General features: G+C 35.4%; 3 protein-coding genes and 1 long non-coding RNA gene across 4 annotated transcripts in view; 2 read left to right on the top strand and 2 right to left on the bottom strand.

Annotated features, from left to right (window-relative positions):
* The first annotated feature begins 28 nt into the window (after window positions 1–28).
* On the top strand, window positions 29–6,767 carry LOC126821153 (zinc transporter zipt-7.2). The gene is made up of 3 exons (XM_050549818.2): window positions 29–1,204; window positions 2,020–2,243; window positions 2,944–6,767. The coding sequence occupies exons 1-3, from the start codon at window positions 46–48 to the stop codon at window positions 3,193–3,195; spliced, it is 1,635 nt and encodes a 544-aa protein (XP_050405775.2). The 5' UTR covers window positions 29–45; the 3' UTR covers window positions 3,196–6,767.
* A 941-nt stretch (window positions 6,768–7,708) lies between these two features.
* On the bottom strand, window positions 7,709–11,532 carry LOC130010880 (uncharacterized). The gene is made up of 2 exons (XR_008786177.1): window positions 10,727–11,532; window positions 7,709–9,730 (listed from the first exon to the last, which is right to left on the bottom strand). It is a non-coding gene; the product is annotated as an uncharacterized LOC130010880 (long non-coding RNA).
* Window positions 11,533–11,674: 142 nt separating this feature from the next.
* Window positions 11,675–17,631, bottom strand: LOC126821930 (tetratricopeptide repeat protein 19, mitochondrial). The gene is made up of 2 exons (XM_050550918.2): window positions 17,444–17,631; window positions 11,675–14,678 (listed from the first exon to the last, which is right to left on the bottom strand). The coding sequence occupies exon 2, from the start codon at window positions 14,549–14,551 to the stop codon at window positions 13,730–13,732; it is 822 nt and encodes a 273-aa protein (XP_050406875.1). The 5' UTR covers window positions 14,552–14,678; window positions 17,444–17,631; the 3' UTR covers window positions 11,675–13,729.
* A 528-nt stretch (window positions 17,632–18,159) lies between these two features.
* Window positions 18,160–21,051, top strand: part of LOC126812126 (tudor domain-containing protein 5) — a 59,208-nt gene continuing 56,316 nt past the window's right edge. Inside the window, exons 1-2 of the mRNA XM_050538385.2 lie at window positions 18,160–18,981; window positions 20,152–20,318. Coding sequence (XP_050394342.2) covers window positions 18,276–18,981; window positions 20,152–20,318 — 873 coding nt within the window. The 5' untranslated portion in view covers window positions 18,160–18,275. The remainder of the gene's footprint in view (window positions 18,982–20,151; window positions 20,319–21,051) is intronic.

The following is a 21,051-nucleotide window of genomic DNA, read 5'->3' as shown; positions in this document are numbered from 1 at the left end:
TGGTAGGCCACGTGTACATAGCCTCGTATTCATATTATTGTAAACATGGCTTTCTCGGTAAAAATTTTATCGAAACGATGGATCTATGTGACGTCTTTTATAATTGGAGTTTTTGTTTGGAATTTTGTAAATGTAGAAAGCCATTCGCATGATCATGGACATGCACACGATCATGGACATGCCCACGACGAACCGGCGTCATTTAAATACAGCAGACAAGCCAACGACCAGCAGGCGAAACAAGAAGACAGTCACTCCCACGATCATGGTCACGCACATGGTGGACACGGTCATGCACATGGTGGACACGGTCATGCACATGATCATGGACATGCACATGGAGGACATGGGCATGCACATGGAGGACACGGTCATGCACATGATCATGGACACACACATGGGGGACATGGGCATGCACACGATCATGGTCATGGACATAAAGAGGAACCCTATGTTCACCAGGATGATGGCACTGGCAGAGATTTTGCAGAAAAATATTTAGGTGCCACACCAAATAAGCCCACAGGTACATCCAAGACAATGATGTTATGGATAGAAGCTTTGGGAGCAACAGCCATTATTAGTGTTTCACCTGTATTTATCTTACTCTTCATTCCATTAGACAATACCTCCGAACATCAACCATTGCTCAAAGTCTTGTTAAGTTTCGCTTCAGGTGGATTACTCGGAGATGCTTTTCTCCACTTGATTCCTCATGCCACTAACCCACATTCCCATGGTGGAGAGGGTGAGGAGGGTCACGGACATTCCCATTCACACGGACACAGTCATGGTGGTGAAGGAGGTGGTCATGGACACGACATGACCGTTGGATTGTGGGTGCTTAGTGGAATTATTGCCTTCTTAATTGTTGAAAAGACAGTGCGTTATCTAAAGGGAGGTCACTCTCACAGTCATTCACATAGTGCACCTGCTAGTAAAAAGTCTGACAAACCTGCTGAAGGAGATAAGAAAACACAAAAAAAGAAAGCAAAAGTTAGTGATGATGAAGATGATAAAAAAGGTGGAGATGCCCAGGAAGAAAAGAAAGATAAAGAAGATGAAAAAGACAGCAAAAAGGATGCCACTAAAAAAGATGAAAAAGAGACCAAAAAAGATGAAGAAGGCAGTAAAAATGAAAAAGAAACAAAAAAAGATGAAAAAGAATCCAAGAAAGATGGCTCAACATCGAAAGATAAATCCGGTTTGTTTATATTTGTTCTTGATCTTTTTGATTAATTGTTTGTCCCCGGCCTTTTGACTTTAGTGAGAGTGATGAAACTTAGTGTATAGTTTCTAATCCCATTTGGAATTCAGTTCCGGAGATTTTTTATTTTGTCCTCCACTAAATCCCATTGCAATCCTTAATAAAAACATTCAGAAAACCTTCGGGAACTACTCCGACAAAACATGGTTCAGGTACACATTAGTACACATTGATATTCAGTGAAGAATAGAGAGAGAGAGAGAAATGGGGGTTTAATGTCCACTTGACACAAACCAGATCATTTTGGGACTAACATGTTGTTCAATTTTATTTAATTAATTCGCTAGCGCGTAGTTGTCTTTAGCAGTTGGAGGAAACCGGAGGACCCATAGAAAACCCACAAGGTTAGGCAGGCGACCTTATTCCTTGTCATCGAAACCACGCCAGAATAGGGTTTTACTGTTACGTCTCATAGTGACCAAAGTATTGTGTTGATGGGGTATTAACCCCATTTTATAACCACGCCATAACAATGGGCCCATAACTTTTGAATTGATCAATGTTTTTTTTGTTTTTTGTTTTTTTTCTCGTATTTTCAGTGACTCCAGCAATCTGATTTAATTTTGTTTTACTTGTCTTTAGTACTCTAGGATCTGAAAAGGTTGTTATATAACCCACGTTCTGGTTGATGTGAGGGATTAGTCAATGAAACAGTCTGTTAGAGTGAAATATAGATCTGTATTTTAATCAATGACTCCAGCTCCAGATGATTGAGATATTAATTGGTCGATGTCTTTTTTTTGTATTTACAGTGACTCCAGCACCAGAACCAGAACCAGAAATAAAAGTGGCAGGCTATTTAAACTTAGCAGCAGACTTTGCTCATAATTTTACGGATGGATTAGCCATTGGTGCCTCGTTTATAGTCGGACGTAATGTAGGAATTATCACTACTATTACCATATTTCTTCACGAAATTCCACATGAAATTGGAGATTTTGCTATTCTAGTTCAATCAGGCTGTACTAAAAGAAAAGTAAGTACTGTATTAGGAATAACATCCTGAGTCCATAATTACCCAAAAGTTTCCATTAACTGGGACCTGGGTAATGTTAGGTTCCCTCCCACCATTGTGCGATGCTTTACAATAGGACTGTCCCTATTGAGTCCTCGATCTGTTACGTTTCGATACAGTCAACACGATTGCTACAACGGACCTCAATATGCAATAAGACTTGATAGGATCACCACATTTACTTTACAATTAATAAATTAGCTCGAATTGTGATAGTGAGAACCTAGCATTACTTATTACAGATTAAGGAATAACAAGAAGACTCGGCAATAAGTACCAAAATGTAAAATTTGTTTCCAAAAATTATTTAATCTGTAAAATTTATAAAGGTGGAACTAATATAGTACTTAGTAGTTTGATATGTGTACAAGGCTTTATGAAGATATGCTCCAGACAAAAAGACAGATGGATGAACAGAACCGATTTTGATACCTCTCCCTTCATTCGGCATGAAATAATAGAAAAGCCATCATACAGCCTTTAGTTGTGGTGTTCTCTTTTACTGCACATTAAGGAGCCCTGAAAAAAATCAAAATGAGAGTAGTCCCGCTGTCCAGGCACTTTAAACCCCATTTCATGTAATTTAATTTTGATTTACAAGAACGTCACTATAACAGATGCATGCTGACACCTTTCTTATATCATATTTTGCTTATTACAGGCCATGATGTTACAATTTTCTACAGCAATAGGTGCTATGTTGGGTACAGTGTGCAGTTTGATGGCCGAAGGAGCAGGGGATGCGGCTATAGCCTGGATTCTCCCCTTCACAGCAGGAGGATTTATTTATATAGCTACAGTTTCTGTTATTCCTGAATTATTAGAAGACAGTAAATTCGGACAGTCTTGTAAAGAAATAGTAGCCTTATTACTAGGTGTTTATATGATGGTGCTTATAGCCGAATACGAATAAGCATTTCAAATCTAGATACAATTATTACTGTTACTACAGATTAAATATTGTAAATGGAATATTCAGATTTATTAAAGGGACAGTCCCAGAGATTCCAAAGGGCACCGTAAATAAAAATAGGTTTAAGTTTGTAATTTAAATGTCAAAATATGACGATATGGCCTATTTATACTACTGTACCTTGTCTGATAATTTTAAATCAAAATATTGAGACATGGTTACATAACTTATTTTAGTAATTTCAATCTTCGGTTGTACATGTATGAGTGACTGGATAATAGTGTTGATCTCTTACCACTGTACATTAGTAAGTACTTGGTTATCCAGATTCTTACACAGTGTAAATATTTGAAGGAACTTATGCCCAGCTTCACATGGAAACTGAAAGTTGGTATTTCTTTGAAAATGTATCACAGGGCTTCCGATACTTGCAAAGGTCTTGTTAGGTTTGTGAATCCCTACAATCTCTAACATATATCTGGGACTGCTTCTTTAAGAATATTCATGTCAGATTTATTGTGAATATTCATATTATATATTTTTGATGCCAGAAAATAGAAAGAAGTGGTGTATAATTTATTTGAATGAATGAGGGTGTAAAACATTCTTCAAGTCTTGCCTACTATTAGTCACCTGTAATTAAAATTTTAAGTTGTTACAGAGACATTTGTATTTCTGCAAAATAACATAATGAAGGAAACATCTAGTCATATGTTATAACTGTTCAGGGCAGTGGTTCTCAACCTTTTCTTAGCTAACACCTTGGAACACATGGAAACATGTATTGATGTATATGAAAAATATTTGAATTTTGCAAAATAAAAACATGGCAAGTCATAGACGGCATACAACCGTAGACACAGACTAGTCATAGACACATAGAATGATTCAAACTAAATAAAGAACAACACAGCTATGAACTTATCAGTAGACACCAGTGGATACTCAATTGGGATCACATGGTTTTTCGCATTTTCTTAGTGTGCTGTTCAAAATTTCGCGGCACACTTAGGAAGATCTCGCAGCACACAGGTGTGCCGCGGCCCACTGTTTGAGGATCACTGGTTTAGGGTAACTGTTGCACTCGAGGTTGAAATTTGCTTCTGTTTCTTTCAAGGCTCTTAATTCAATCTTATTTGCCGGTCTTGACTGAGTGGCAGAGAAATTGACCAGCTGGAGAACTTAAATGTCAGTCAATTTACATTCCCTAAAATAAGAATATCTAAGAATTTACCATAAACTACAATAAATACAGTTAAATTTATAGCCTTTGAGTGCTTCCACTTACAAATTGTTGACAATGTGAGGTAATTTTGCAAATAAAATTTCATATATCATGTTTTTATTTATGTCGTGGTATCTATACCATGATGTATGTAAATAAATTATATATTGGACTAATTATTTATTATTGAAATATTTCTTTTTCGCTATTGAAAGAGCTCTTATTATTGAAATTAATTAAAGATAAAGAGTTGAAATGGTCATAGAAAGATCTGTTAGGCATAGTCAACAGTGTTGACTCAACACATATTGATAACGGTATTAATTTCTATATACACGTATTCATAAATATTCACATTGATGCTCAAAATGTTTTCATGAAATATTTACACGGAAGTTGAATAAATTATTGGTGAATGTAAGTTAGTAAGAAGGATTATGTCAGTCGAATGTGGTATTAAGAGTTACTGTTTGTTCTAAACTTTATAGTGTCATATTAAAGCTGCTGATAGTTATTTGCATTTTTCGAACAATGTATAATTTGAATCAATATCAGATAATCTCCCAGCTTGCATTTATTTGGATTTGGGGGTGGGGGGGGATGACATTGAGTCAACTGGCATGGTTTTGATTCACTGGTTGTACGTGTCCAACCTTGTGGGTTTCTCCAGGTCCTCTGGTTTCCTCCCACAGCTAAAGACCCCTACGCGCAAGTGAATTATTGAAATAAAATTGAACCATTGGTTAGTCCCGAAATGACCTAATTTGTGTTGATTGGATGTTAAAACCCCATTTCTCTCACTTCCTCTAATTTGGATTAAAATGAGGTACATCAAAAGATTTTACACAACATTTAAAGGTTGCATTGGTTTCTTTATATTGTATGCAGAAATGGCCAATGTTGTGAAATTTTCAATTCATTATTTCTTTATAAACAATGAACGGAATTGAATCTTTTTTGGACTTGGCCAATATTGTTGTTCACAAAGATCCAAAATTCCACAAATGACAATCTTTAGGACCCAAGTTTTCCACAGACCGGAAAAATATTCCAGTTGTCCATGTTATGCCTTGTAAGAGGTAGCGAATGTAGTAATGATTTTTGTGTTAGAATCTCTACTTCCAAACTGGTGATGGTTGCTTAGCTACAGCTGGTTCATTTTTAGAATGTTTAAAAAAAAGAAAGGCTTTATTCCAAACGGAAATAAAAAAGACTCACCTCCAATCCAGAAGTTATCAGATAAAATTAATTATTCATTCCCTTTTGCTCATTAAATGTCCTGACAGTGGTTCATTGACGGTGCTGCGGAAATAAATGTCCTTCATAGCACACACTGTGACATATCCTTGTCTTTAATAGTTTAAATGATGGTGTAGAAAACCCCAGATCATTTCATTTTAATGTTCAGGGGCCTGTTTCACGAAATTTTAACTAAGATAAAATCCAAATTTTAGTAATTTGATTGGATAATATTAGATTGATATTAGTGCTTAGCAAATCAAAATTGAAGTATCTACTAAAATTTGGATTTTATCTTTAGTTAAAATTTCGTGAAACAGGGCCCTGATGTGGTATTACAAATTGCAAAGAAAGGCTTTCTTCCAAACGAAAATGGAACGGTTTAATTTACAGATCTATTCCTTTCTCTTCTCTTCTTTGACATAAAGATCTTCTGAAAATGAACACCGTAATTTAAGTCTTATCTGCTATTTTATAGAAGATCTTCTGTGACATGTAAAATGAACTAGCTGTAAGGCCAAACCAATCTGAATTTTAGTTCTTTGGGTAAGACGTTGGCTCGCTAACATGGAGGTTCTGTTTGATACCTGCATTGGTCGAGAAAGCGCATCAGGATTTGCCGGTGAGGTTTCTCCTTGTCAGTGGCGCAGGACAGAGGGTCTGGCAAGGGACAATGTATAGTCCCAAGGTCCTGTGTACATAAAAAGCTCCCTCTGCAGAAGGCCATAGTGCCGCTGTCCGGGCAAATTTCTCTCCTAGCACACTGCATGGCGTATACCAATTTCCATTAGCCCAGTCAGAGCAGAACAGTACGACGTTAAACCCCATTTCATTTCATCTTTGGGAACACCTATTCAAATTTTGCTTCCTGTTGTTTCGTGAAATTAAGCAAAGATAATTGGTTGCTCTTCTGAAAGGCTTGTAGTTCCAAATTTTGGAGTTTGGAAATATTAAACAAAACATCATACACAAATCTTGAGTGCCCATTTATAGAAGTATCAAGAACTTGAACAACTAAAATTTCAATTGGTTTGGCCCAAGTGTTAAAGATTTGTTAGTTAAGATAAATATTAATAAATATTAAAATATTAATAAATATATATGTATGTTTGTGTACTTCCTTGTTACTATTGGTTACAGGTTAGTAATTATCACCGTTCTCTGTGAGTAGTCGTAACTTTACATCAATAAACAATCCATGACGTCATTTTAGTTCTTATGCTCATATTTCTATGTGCAGAAGGACTCAAATGACGTCATGGATTATTTATTGATGGAAAGTTATGATTACCCACAGAGAACGGCAGAAATTAGTAACATTGAAATTTACCTGTTGCAGGTTATATTGACATTCGGGTTCGTGTTATACTTATGGAAAGGATATGTTGGCATAATTACTTGCATTATTCATAAAGCTTTTCCGGTGACCTTTAATTCAAACATTAATGTATGTACCCATACTTTTCATTTGAAGCTAGCCATGTCCAAAGTTCCTGGAGTCAATTTTTCCCCTTTTCTGATTGATGCTAAGATACAATTGTTATTGGGGGCTCGGGTGGCCGAATGGTTAAGTCATGTCTGATGGCTCATATGATCTGTCATTGATACGATTCCCTGCTTACAGTCAATGACAAGGAGTAGGGTAGTCTGTACACCCTCATGGAGTTTTCTCCAGGTACTCCCAGAGCTAAAGACCCCCTACGCGCAAGCAAATTATTGAAATAAAATTGAACCATATGTTAGTCATGAATTACATAGTTTGTGTCGAGTGGATGTCAAAAACCATTTCTCTCTCACATTTGTTTCTGTTCAGGTATTATTATCCAGAAACATATTCCACATCACAGATTTCACAGAAAATGTTCTGAAAAAGACCCACTCCCCAACCCTGCTCTTCTACTAGGAATTTAGAAAATTCTGGCACCGCCACTGATGTAATGTAACCAACAAAATACTGGTTGTTATAAATGAAATAAAGATCTCATTGTAGGTAGATTTTAAGCTTCAGACAACCATTTGGTCAACAACAGCACAAAAAAAAGCCAACCATCTTGTTTCAATAATCTTTTATGTCTATACATAATAAATTACTACAATTAGATTCATTCACATATCTAAATTCAAATAAAAAATTGAAGATAAATCAATTTGGGATTTTCTTGATAAATTCCCTGTGTCATTAGTCATTTATTAGGCAAATAATAGATATTCTTAAAGGGGAACTCCAACCTATTTGCAGATTTTAAAATTTTGTATTTCTAACCCGATATTATCATTTGGTACATGTATATACTGACTTCCCATTTCCTTAAAGAAGATTTTTGAGAAAAGTGATGCCTGTGTATCCATGGACAGACCAAACAACTGTTCATTAGACTGCCTCAAACTGCCCAAGTATGTGAATAGCTTCCCGTAATAACAAGGTACAACTTATTTCACAGTTAATAAACAAATGAGCTGTACATGCTTCAAGGATCTTTGGTTTAAACTAAACACTTTCTAACTGTACTCACCTACAGCCACATCCTTCCAGAATCCAAGGGTCTTATTCACAAAAAAACATGCTGTCTTTTCACTGGCTAAGACCTAAAATTTGAACTAAGATTCTAACTTTCAGCCAATAAAAAGGCTAAATCCTTAAAATGAAGGACAGCTGGTTTTCTTAATTACAGTAATTAAAGTCGCAAACGACTTCTTTACAGTGACCCGGTACTCTAAATGAATAAAATATATTAAATCTGCAATGATTAGAGTTCTCCTTTAAATAAAATGTGGAAGCTCAAGAAACAAAATGGAGTTTTAAGCAACATCACTAAAGAATAAACTATATTGTGATTTTGATTTTAAAGGTGTGCCAGTCCCTTTTTTTCTAATTCCAACTGACATGGGATTTTTTCCAACTACTCAGGCCCTTGATTCTTCTTACAGTCCCAAGGACTTGACACACTTTGAATGCACTGGAAATATTATCATTTGCACGGTGCTATAGAAAAACAAAGTGGACAAGCTTATTTTCTAATAAGAAATGTATAACATATAATATTTTAAATAGTATTGGGTTAAAGTGACTAGAATATATAAATTAATAATCTTAAAAGACTGGAATTCCTATTGACCTAATCAATGAGATAAAAGTGTGCTCACTGTTATAAATAATAAATTCTTTGTAATAAAATATAATATCTCTACTAATTGCATACCCTGAATTCATAATTCACTATTTCATACATTCTAACATTTTACCTTATTGCGTTGGTTGCCATTTATTCATCTTTGGTACATCTTCACAAGAGAGAACTTATTTAGGCCTTTGCCTGTTGTTCAATCCAATTTAGCTTATTTAATAAAACTAATCTTCAAAGGAAACATTTCTATGTAATTTCAATTTGTATCCTATTATTTCACACATGCTAACAATTTAACTCAATGCCTAAATTCTACATACATGTACCATTAGATTGACTTTTATTTATCTTTGGTACATCATCACATTATCAACAGGAAAAAATCTAATTATAATAAACTATAATACCAATAAACTTGCGTATACTAAATTCAAAACCTACTATTTCACACACACACACACCAACATTTTGACATCATTGCGTAAATTTTACACAAATTGTCTTTCATACATCTTTGATACATTTTCATGTTATCAACAGGAACAAATGTTATGTAATAAATTATAATACCAATAAAATTAAAGTATCCTGAATTCATATCCTACTATTTCAAACATCCCAGCATTTTACCAAATTCTACATAGATACATTTGGTACATATTCACACTATCAAGACAGAAATCTCTACATAATATCAATAATGATTGCATATCCAGAATTCATATTCAACAATTTCACACGTCCTAACGGTTTACCTTTACATTTGTCTTTCATTCATCTTTGGTACATTATCACATCATCAAATTTCAAATATACAGACAGCTGCTCCAACTCAAATTGTTGCCACTATGACAATAAAATATTTTGGTCGGCACAAAATTGTCCCAGTTGATTATATAATAACTAGCCATGTGGCTGTTTGCACATACATGTCTCAATCCACCACCTGCAAAATGAAATCAAATGGGGTTTAACGTCCTAATGCTCCGACTGGGCTAATGAAGACGGGCATAAGCCATACAGTGTGCTATGAGGGAAATTTTGCCCGGGCAGTGGCACTATGGCCTACTCTTATATCAAATTCCAACTGCCAAGGGATCTTTTGCGTGCATGCCAATGTGTACACCGAACCTTGTTTTTTGTCCCATCTGAATGATTAGACAGCTGTCCTTGTCAGGCCCTCCTTCCTGCACACCCATCAACTGCATACATCCAACACCAAAATAAGGCACCTGTCACAGACAGTGTTTGGCACAAATTATCAGGCGGAACGGTTCTGGTGCGTCATTTTGTTAAGACACAGATGTGTTTTTTTTTCTTCTGTGTTTTTAATGATGCCATAATACAAGTCTGGCATAAAATTCAAAATGTCAGATATTAATTCATTGGTGCCTACCAATCGTAACACCCACAGAATCCTCAATATGACATTTGACACTGCATAGACAATTGATACCATTCTATGCCAATGCAGTCAAAACAGACAATTTGGGCACAATCAATCTGCAAAGCCAAAGATACAATCTGATCTGATAGTAAATGAACACAGTATAAAATGTCAAACTCTCAAATAACAAACTGACACAATGTCAATATGACTTTAGTACTACAAACTACCTGAATCTGGTGTAGAACAATATAAGGACGACTGGAATGTGGGTTAATGTCTTGTTACAATACTTTGGTAACTAACAATTGCCAATAAATATATGGTTCACATGATTAAATGTCCAAACTGATTGTATTTTAAGGACACGTGACTGATAGAAAACATCACAAGACAAAATTCTAATAAATATATGGTTCACATGATTAAATGTCCAAACTGATTGTATTTTAAGGACACGTGACTGATAGAAAACATCACAAGACAAAATTCTAATATGTCCAGGCTTTAAATAAAATTTCTATCCTTTATCAAATAATAGCAAAAAAAACAAACCCTTGATTTAGCTTGATGAAATAGTAATTTTCATTTCAGTGGTTCTGCAGTATAAAGGGAGAAAATTTTACCAGATAGCCTTTTCCACAGTATTTATTTCACTTGGACAATGTGAGAATGGGTAAATGCTCAACAAATTATTAATATTTGGTTTATGAACAATTATACAATTATAACAATTAAATTTCACACTAACCACGTACACTTGCACAACACAACATTTCACATACATGTATTGCACAGTACAATACGAGGTTATGTAAATTCCAATCTGATTCAAATACAGATCTATATATTTCGTTTCGTTTTTTTATACTTTCGAAGGCCTGTACTACATGAAGATCTGACCAGTTGTAGTGATAGGTCGTGTCAGAGGTCATACGAGCATACGAGCAGCTTTTGACCTTATGGCGTCAGACATTTGATTAACCAATCAGCATTGATGTTACTAGTGGATTACCCACAGTTCCGTGCAAAACGTAACTGACCGTTTCATTAGCTAATCCCTCACATCATTCAGAACATGTCAATGATAACAACTCTTCCAGATCCTAGAGTAGTAAAGACAAGTAAAACGAAATTTTGAACTATAAAAACGAAACGAAATAGGATCTGGGTTTGAATCAGATTGTGTAATATTCCCACAGTACATAAATATTAAAGAATTTCATAATAATAATATATATTTATAGTGCGCTCAAAACCCATCCATATAGATATGCTCAAGGTGCTAAATGCATTCAGTGCAAATACATGTAGTACAGTCCCTGTAAAATGGAATGATCATCTAACAACACTCACTGTAACCCAGGTATCATTTAATCTTGTGTATCTAGCACTAATTTCTTTCACATTCATTTAATATCAATCTTTGTTTAAAAATTCGTAAAAATCGTTTAAAATCACCAAAAATCATCTAATTTGTACTTCTGTCCAGTTTAAAGCTGAGTGATTAATTTTGATAATGAGTGTACAATTTACAAGTATTTAATTTCCTGATCAGGGTTCAAAAATTAATCATTATACATCATTAATCAATTGGGTTGTTTATTTTCTAACAATGATTGAGAAATTAAACACTTGTAAATGGGACACTCATTATCAAAATTGAATGGTCAGCTTTAAACTGGACAGAAGTACAAATTAAACGATTTATGGTGATTTTAAACAGTTTTTACAAATTTTTAAACAAAGATTGGATATTAAACGAATGTGAAAGAAATTAGTGCTAGATACACAAGATTAAACGATACCTGGTTTACAGTGTAAAGTTGTGAATATATCTACGTATGTAACAATACTGTTTAATGATCATCAGTCTGGTCACCTCCAACTGATTGCAAGAAATAAAGGTGTCTTTTTTCAGGTGGGTTGAGGAGATCAGGTCAATTGGCACAAATTCATTAGTAGTGATTTCAGAAAGTCTCCGATGGTACAAGTGATAAGGGTTAAATTCATTTTTGACACATATCGTTATATATACCAGGTACATTGTATCTATCCTTTATCTGTATTCAAATTACAAACCAGAAGATATACATCCATAATGCACAACCAAATTGACTTAGTTCTCGAATGTACCAACAACAGGTGTTAAAGATACATGATGTAAGAGCTAAATCTGACTATTGCAGGTCATTTTTTTTGGCTTCAAATGCTATATAAATTTAAATGACAAGCCTATAATTAACTCTTTAGACTATCCAATGGCCAAGATTTATACGGATTTGAACACCCGTCAGATCTTAAAATTTAATAATAAAATGGATAATTGAGACTTAAGTCTCAGTTAACAAGTACCGTTGCTATGACACTGAACTCTCTACGCTACATCTTCAAACAGTCATACATGTACATGTAACAATGCCAAGAATAAAGTAATTTGAATGAAATTTTCAATTATCTATTTTTGAATTATTACAGCGAGGACGGCCAGATCTTTCTCTAAATCTTACATAATGCATCTTTAAATATATTAGTAGTGTAAAAAATGAGATCACATGATAAACACAACAAAGTTCACAGTAACGTACAAAATCTAGTGGGGTAAATCTACAATAACCTACAAATATATATACATGCATCTATAACCTACCCTATAACGACAGACATTAATTAATCAACCAGCGTTCATGTTTCTATTGGTTTATCTACAGTTCCTTGCATCGCACATTTCATTGGCTAATTAACTAGAAAGCGAGTTATATAACAACTCTTCCAGATCCTAGTGTTGTGAAGACAAGTAAAACCAAATTTTGAACTATACAAAATGAAACGAAATAGGATCTGTGTTTTTATCAGATTGGTTATAATATTATTGCATTAATGTCATGTATATACTTATTTCATTACTTACTAATACTGAATATTGAAATCATATTTCATATAATTAACTAAAACATGTTTACTATACACCACATACTCTCTAATAATTAACAAATAATGCCCTTAATCAAATAGGACAGGTCTGGGTGCAACAGTGTTTCAGCCATGTTCTCTAGCACAGATTATAACCAAGCCTGGAAATAAGGCACCTGTCACAGACAATGTCAGGCACAGTATCAGGCTTTGTCGGGCACAATATCTCTGATGCCTGTCATTTTGTTCGACACTGATTTGTCTGTTTTATTGATATCATTAATACATGTCCGGCACTAAGTTGGAAATCTCGGGTACTATTTTATTAATGCCTGACATTTTGTCAGGTACATGTAAAACTGTTATTTCCAAGCCTGTTTATATAACAATGATTTTCAAAATTTCAGGTACTAACATTTGAGTTGTGCCTGACATTTAGTCTGTACAACTAAAACCATTATTTTCAGGCATTCAGATTACATGTCACTGAAGTTGTAAACATACAAAAACATAAAATTTAAATCTTAAACAGATCTCTTGGATTGATATACATTTAAACATAAAACACCACATAGAACCAAATCATTTTTAACCAAATTTAATTATAACAGACTATAAATCATTAGGCCTACATCTCTACAGTAATCAAAACCCCTTATTTTTCATTTCTTTGACTTTCTTCAAGCAAATCTTAGCTTGTTCTATGGCTAGTTTATCTGTGTATTTCTTCGCTAACTGTAGGCCATGTTTACAGGCTAACTCTGTATCGGACAGCTGAGATTTACGTAAATAAACAGCGCCTAAATTACAATAAAGAGCGGGACAGTGAGTTGATTCCACTTTTTCTCCTGTTTCTATGGCCTGTTTTAATAATGCCTCGGCTTTTTCAAAGTCTTTCTTAAGAATATAAACAGTCGCTAAATCATTCATCAAAACTAAAGTCTGCATACCACTTTCTCCTAAAGTTGTTTTTGCAACTTCAACAGCTCGTGTCAACATTACAAGGGACTGTTCTAAATTTTTATGGTATAATAAATATCGACCGTAACTTTCTAAAGCTATTCCTAATAACGCTAGGGAATCTATGTCACATTCAGGATCTTTCACTTTTAGGTCCTGTGTCTCAATACAGAATTCGTAGCCCCTGACAGCCTCGTCCTCACGTTTTTGCATGGCATATATGCTTGCTAACTTTATCGACATTTCCACCATGGCATTATCTGTTTTAGTAATTCCAACTTCTAAGCAACCCTTCATAGTCTCTTTAAATAATTTTTCTGCTTTTGTGTACTCTCCTTTTGCCAAAGCAATATTTGCGAGACTATCGAATACATTTATCCTAGCGTAAATATAATCTTTTTCAGACATTCGATTGTGTTTGAATTCATCATCAGCTGCTGTTAAGGCTTTGTGTAAATAGGTGATAGCTTTCTCTTCATCTTGTTTCATCTGTGCCAATCTTGCCATTTTAAAGAAAATAATAACAGGACTGTCCTTCTGTTTTTCCTTTTCACGATCTTTCTCATCATTGGTTTCAGCTTGAACCAGGACAGCTGAAGACAATCCAGCACAAATCAAAACAGGATATTTAATGCTGAAAAACAAAATAAATAAAATGATGATGGAAAAAAAATGAGGGTTTAAACGTATTGGTTTTCTGCACCAATTGCAGGGATGTAGCCAAGATATGCTGAGTGGTGGAAAAAATAGCTTCCGAGCGGAGCGTGAAATTTTTTTTTTTGGGAGGGGGGTGTGGTCTTTTATGAAAATTCAATATTTCTTGGTGTATTTTCAGAGCATCTGCTGCCTTTTGTATTTGCTTCAGTGCAAATCAAATTTCCTTTCATACATTCAAATTTTTACCAAATTCACTTAATTTTCTTCAATGATACAGAGACTCTGCCAGGGATCTAAAAACGTTTTGACACCAACCGACTGAGCATAAAATTTCCCCACCCAACTCTGTTTCTCAGGTTTTTTTGGGTTTTTTTTCAAATATTACTTTATTACTTTGAGATTAAAAATTAAAATGATTCTTAAAACGGTGTTTGTGTTTTATTTGAGTACAACGAATTATGACAACAGGTACATGTAGATATTGATAATTAAAACAAGTTGTTTTATTTGACTTGATTCTCACGAATTACGACACCATTTACGACATCCAAACCTTTAACATTGGAGTGCTGTAAATTGGTCTGGGTGACCTATTTACGGCAAATATACAAATTTAAAGAAGGTAGAATTGTAAAATGAATAGACCTACACAACTTCTAAACATAAATAAACAAAATACCAATACTTCTTTCTTTAAACTAATTTGGGATGATAGGGTCTACTACGGCACACAAAAATAAATTATGCCGTGGCAGACATGGTTTACATCAGCTTTTACCATGGCTTTGCCGTTTGCCGTGGTAAATTTCGAGCGCTGAGTTTGTGTACAGAGAAGGACAAAGGGGTTTAAATACGACTGGGCGGCTTTCTTCTTTGTGCTGGGCGGCAAAAAATAGTGACGCTGAGCGTGGCTACATCCCTGCAATTGGGCTAATGAAGTACATGCTAACGAGTATGGTACATGGGTGGACTAAAGGCTTCTTGTCTTGGCCTCTGTCCTGTGCCAATGAAAAATCGAGAGGAGCTTTCTCGACCAAACTAGAGGCCTACATGTATCAAGGAAAACCCTATTCACAGTTTTACGTTTGTTACATCAGGGTAAATTTAAGAGTTACAATGAATAAGTTGACTAAAAAAAGATGAATACATGTACTTCACATGTTTGTTGGATGAACAGCAATTTGACATATGGTACTTTTCACTCCATGGTGTATACTTAAACATACATTATGCAAGAGCTAAATCTGCCTAAATTGCAGGTCTTTCTTTAGGCCTGAAATGATTCTAAATTATCAATTAGACATTAATTAGCTTATCCAGACCATGATCAACTCTTGATGCCATCGCTAGCCTGTAATATTTAGTGGATTGGGATACATTTTTTTGAAAAATAATTAAACGTAAAAATGGAGAATTGAGACTTTGTTTCTTATCATAACAACTTTAGTAATGATGATCGAGGCTAGCCTAAAATTCAAAAGTAGGGTGGCCCATGCACCTACAGAAATACAGTCAACCGCTGATAGTTCGAGACTACCACTGAAGCGTGCACATTCGCCGTGTCGAGGCCAACTTTCTGACAGTATGATACTATAAATAGCCATGGCACGTGCAATTCTCTACAAATCTGTCAACTATTACAGCCGTAAAAAAATTATTGTTGACGATTTTGAATAGCAGTAAAATTAAACTTCTTGGTTATTACAGCAGATTTAGAAATTACGTTCGTTTCATTTTTTAAATCGCTTTATCATTAACTGTACCGTTAAGAGCGACATCTTTTGGTTTAGTACAAATACTATCTCTGAAACACTCGGGTTAGACAGGAACATGATACTAGCAGTAGTTTCATTTTACTTTTACAAGCTTCTTAAAACAATTGTTGAGCTAGCTAACGTGCTCATTTCTTAATTCAATTTCTTGTTCTAGCTTTCTTTTATGTTTCGTAAAAAAGTAGTCTTGATTATCCCGACCTGTCAATCAGCCTTAGAATGGTCGATAGACTGGTTAAGCGACTCTAATTTCAAAACAAGGGCACGTAACCTATCTTTTACTCAAAAGTGTCTGGATGTTATGGACGACACATGGAACCAGTTTTCAGTCTATTATTTATAGATGATTAATGGTCATAGCTTATTAAGTACAACATGATCGTTTATTTAGTGACTATAATTGTGTGAAACTGATTTGAGGCTTGGCATATATATAAATATTGTGGCGAAATTGTCGAGATATATGGAGATATTTATTTATGGTGGGTCACCCTATCAAAAGCTAATATCTTGGTTCAGAGTGGTGCAATTTGACACGCCAATGTGTACACGGGTATAAACAAGTCTTTATCCAATGAAGTTTAATATTAAACTGACTGCCTTGTACATAGATACAATGTTACAAACAAATAGACTAAACAATGTTCACCCAATTCAGTAGACTGATTACTATTTAAGGTATATCAACAGGACCTCTGTTTTTCGTCCCATCAAATGACTAGACAGCTGTCCTTGTCAAGCCCTCAGTCCTGCATCAATGACAATGGGAAACCACGACGGAAATCTAGATGAACTTTCTCTACCAATGCAGGGATCGAACACCCGATCTCCAGGTTAGTGATGAGCCGGCATCTCACCCACTTAGCCACTGTGACTCCCATAGAAATGGAATGGAATTGTAGGTCTAAATAATATGGAAAGTTGATTGATGAGTTAATGTACATGTATATAATAATGACACTATAATGACCTCTAGAAATAGACTAGTCTTGTGACTTGTGATTGTGTTGGGAAGTGCTATTTTCTACTAATCTGAGTCTCTGGAACTGCATTAGTCAAGTCTGGAGGGTGGATGGTTTGAGAGCCTGTTACTAGGCAGTGCCATTGATCATCGTCACACCATTCACAATAATAAAACTACATCAGCAAATCAAGTCGGTGGCTGACGTAATTTTGAGAAATGTCATTATTATCATTATGATTATTATCATGATAAATGAAAATTTACATAAAAATAGGCGAAATTCGAAAAATACCTCGGAGACCCTCTATGATTTTCATGCGGCTTTATTCGACTGAAAGTTTTTCGTTGACTTAAGTGAAATCTATCTGTGTCATATCGATAAAATATTGACCTCAAACGACTTTGCCATGCACAGAACCTGCTTCTCATGTAAGTCGCCATGTTGAATATATCTGTTGTAAAAAGTTCCGTATTCTCCACGGTTTCGTATTTTGATTCTGTCGAATTCATTTTTCATTCAACTAGTTTAAAAACTCAATCACTAGTTAACAATTTTCAGTCAATTAAAATTTATAGTGCGCATTAAGTATACAATAAAACAGACTTGATTGTAATTTCGTTTCGTGTTATTTTCCACGAAAATAGACAGATTTTATTAGTCTTTTCCGCGTGTAACAACGTGTTGAATGTGACTGGATGTTCAACCTTTTTGCATAGCACGTTTATGGTGGCGGGAGAATAGTTTATGTTGGAATCAAGTTTACCATATGTCATGCTTATTCTATGATGCAGAATTTGACCCTACTTACTTGTCTGTCAGAAAAATAAATTCAACATAATGAGTCAAACCGCAATCCGTCGAGCCGAGGTCGAAAAACACATTCGTGCAGTGCTTCTTTCCTCCCCAGTTGGCCTGACAATCCAGGAATTGAGGAGAGATTACAATGATTTTATTGGCTCTCCTCTTCCCTTCCGGTCATTTGGGTACCATGATTTGGAAGACTATATTACTGACATTCCAGAAATATTGACTGTCACATGGCAGGATGGTAAAAAGGTACTTCGTGCTACAGCAGACGAAACTACGCGACACATTGAAAAATTAGTATCCAGGCAAAAAGTAACGAACAAGAACAAATGGGCCGTCTTACGACAAAAATCAAACCGACCATCATACAGATCCCGTTATGCCCCCGCCCCTTCAGTCCCAGTATCAATCAGGCAGCAAATAAGACAAATGTTCAGACACACTAAAAGTTTACCGCTTACACATTTTGACGGGTTTTTCTACAAACGATTTGGATTTCATTTAGACCATGAAGGTCTGGGATTTTCCACTGTGAAAATTCTTTTAGAGAGCATACCAGACACAGTCTCTCTAGTAAATCAGTATGGTGAATGGAGAGTGTTGTCGGCACACAGAAAAGTAACTCCTGCTAAATCCAACAACCCATCCCCTGCTAAAAGCAGCCAACCTCTGTCTACAACGTCCACAAAACCAATTCCTGGACAATATGAATTACCTCCTCCTTTGTCAACTCCAGGTGTTTATAAGTTATTATTTTGTTAGTTTGGTAAACCAAATAGACTATTATTACAACCCTAGATTTTTAGAAGTCATCTGTAGAGAGGGTTCTAAATGAAATGAAATAGGAATGAACATCCTACTTTTCTACTCCGACTGGGCTAATGAAGACAGGCAAAAAAGGGGAATTTTGCCTGGACAGTGACGCTACAGCCTACTTTTATTTTGAATTCCAATGTGTACATATATAGTACCTTGGTTTTTCACACTATCTGAGCCCTCCATCCTGCATCACTGACATGGGGGAACCACACCAGTAAATCCCGAGAGTGGGTTCTAGGATAAGGTCATGTGATTAGCTAACCCTCCTCCTGGGCTAGGACAAAAGAGAAACGACTATGTCCTGATTGGACTGTTCTGTTTGTACTCAACAGTTGTCGTCACTGTGAATACAATGTATATCTTTTTGGCAAGGGAAATATTTATAATATGTTTAATGTCCTTCCTTTGTGTTTAGTTTGTGAAAGGGTGGGGGGTTGGATGGCTGAATGGTTAGCGTGCGCGCGCTGTATCATAAAGTCTGTCATTGAGTCGACTGGTGTGGTTTCGAATCCCTGGTTGTACGTGGCAAGGAGTAGGGTCACCTGTCCAACCTCGTGGGTTTTCTCCGGGGCCTCCGGTTTCCTCCCACTGCTAAAGACCCCTACGCGCAAGCGAATTATGTAAATAAAATTAAACCATATTTTAGTCCCGAAATGACCTAGTTTGTGTCGAGTGGACGTTAAACTCAATTTCTCTCTCTCTCTTGTGAAAGGGTAGGCAAAATGCCCTAACATGCTCTTTAGATCAAATAGTCTGTCATTGAGTCGAGTGAAATGGTTTCGATCCCACATTTACATGACAAGGAGTAGGATCGTCTGACTAAACTGGGTTTTCTCAGTGACCTCTAGTTTCCTGCAACTCTTAAAGACCTGGGCCCTGTTTCTCGTAATCTTAACTAAAGATAAAATCCAAATTTAAGTAAATACTTCAATTTTGATTGGCTAAGCACTAAAATCAATCTAATATTATCCAATCAAATTACTAAAATTTGGTTGTTTTCTTAGTTAGAATCTTGTGAAACAGGCCCCTGTACAGGACCTACCCGCTAGCGAATTATTGAAGTAAAATTATGTATAATTTTTTTTAGAAAAACCAAAGAATGAAAAGATAACTCCACCAGTATCACCAATTAAATCATGTCCTGTAACACCTACTAATAAATCTGTATCTCCACCTGTAGATGACAATAATTACCTGGGAAGCTCACCTGAACAAGATGATTATATTGATCCTATTCATCAACAACTTAAACAGGTAAAACTCAAAACAAATACATATATATTCCTGAGAGTCGTCATTAGTAAGGGTTGCCCAATTCCTGGTGGGATGAAAGGATGGGGAGGGGGATGATAAATAGCAGTAGTTTTGACGCCCGATTGACAGTTATTCATTTCATAGGGGAAAAATGAACAGTGATTAAATTTAGTGGATTCATCAATAACTTAAACAGGTAAACACAAAAATAAAAGTCTTCACAGATATTTTTGAGACTCATTCTCACTATCAGCAAAATACATTAATGGTTGCCTGACAGCTGGGCATCAAAAATTTGTTTTCCACAAATTGTGGTAGTTTTGATGTTCCCAGTTATTATTTTCATAGACTAAAGGTGAACAATGAACAAATTTAGCAAAATCTGTTGTGAGAATTTAGATACTGTGATAAGAAAAGATCGTTCTGATCTAATACAAACATAGGGATGTTGGAGTTCTGACAAATTCTTCTATCTATTTTCTATTGCCACTATATTCCCATTTAGCTGAAGATTAACCATGTCAAGCATCTTCTCGAAATGAAATGAAATGACATGGAGTTTAACGTCCTACTGTTTTGCTCCGAACTGTGAAGACGGGCATACACCATACGGTGTGCTAGGGGGAAATTTTGCCTAGACAGTGGCACTACGCGCATTTTCTCGAAATATTACAGTACACAGGAGGTATTTTTAATTGAAGGATTTTCTTCACATATAGGCCTACGTATTATG

The sequence above is a fragment of the Patella vulgata genome, chromosome 1 (genome assembly GCF_932274485.2).
Source record: "Patella vulgata chromosome 1, xgPatVulg1.2, whole genome shotgun sequence".
Classification (NCBI taxonomy): domain Eukaryota; kingdom Metazoa; phylum Mollusca; class Gastropoda; family Patellidae; genus Patella; species Patella vulgata.
Note: the sequence above shows the minus strand (reverse complement) of the source record. Positions and strands in the feature narration are given on the sequence as shown.

Excerpts from the sequence above, each read along its gene's own strand:
- LOC126821153 (XM_050549818.2), top strand. The coding sequence starts at position 46 with ATGGCTTTCTCGGTAAAAATTTTATCGAAACGATGGATCTATGTGACG. Across the intron at positions 1,205-2,019 it reads AACATCGAAAGATAAATCCG|TGACTCCAGCACCAGAACCA; the intron begins GTTTGTTTATAT and ends TTGTATTTACAG. Across the intron at positions 2,244-2,943 it reads CAGGCTGTACTAAAAGAAAA|GCCATGATGTTACAATTTTC; the intron begins GTAAGTACTGTA and ends TGCTTATTACAG.
- LOC126821930 (XM_050550918.2), bottom strand. The coding sequence starts at position 14,551 with ATGGCAAGATTGGCACAGATGAAACAAGATGAAGAGAAAGCTATCACC.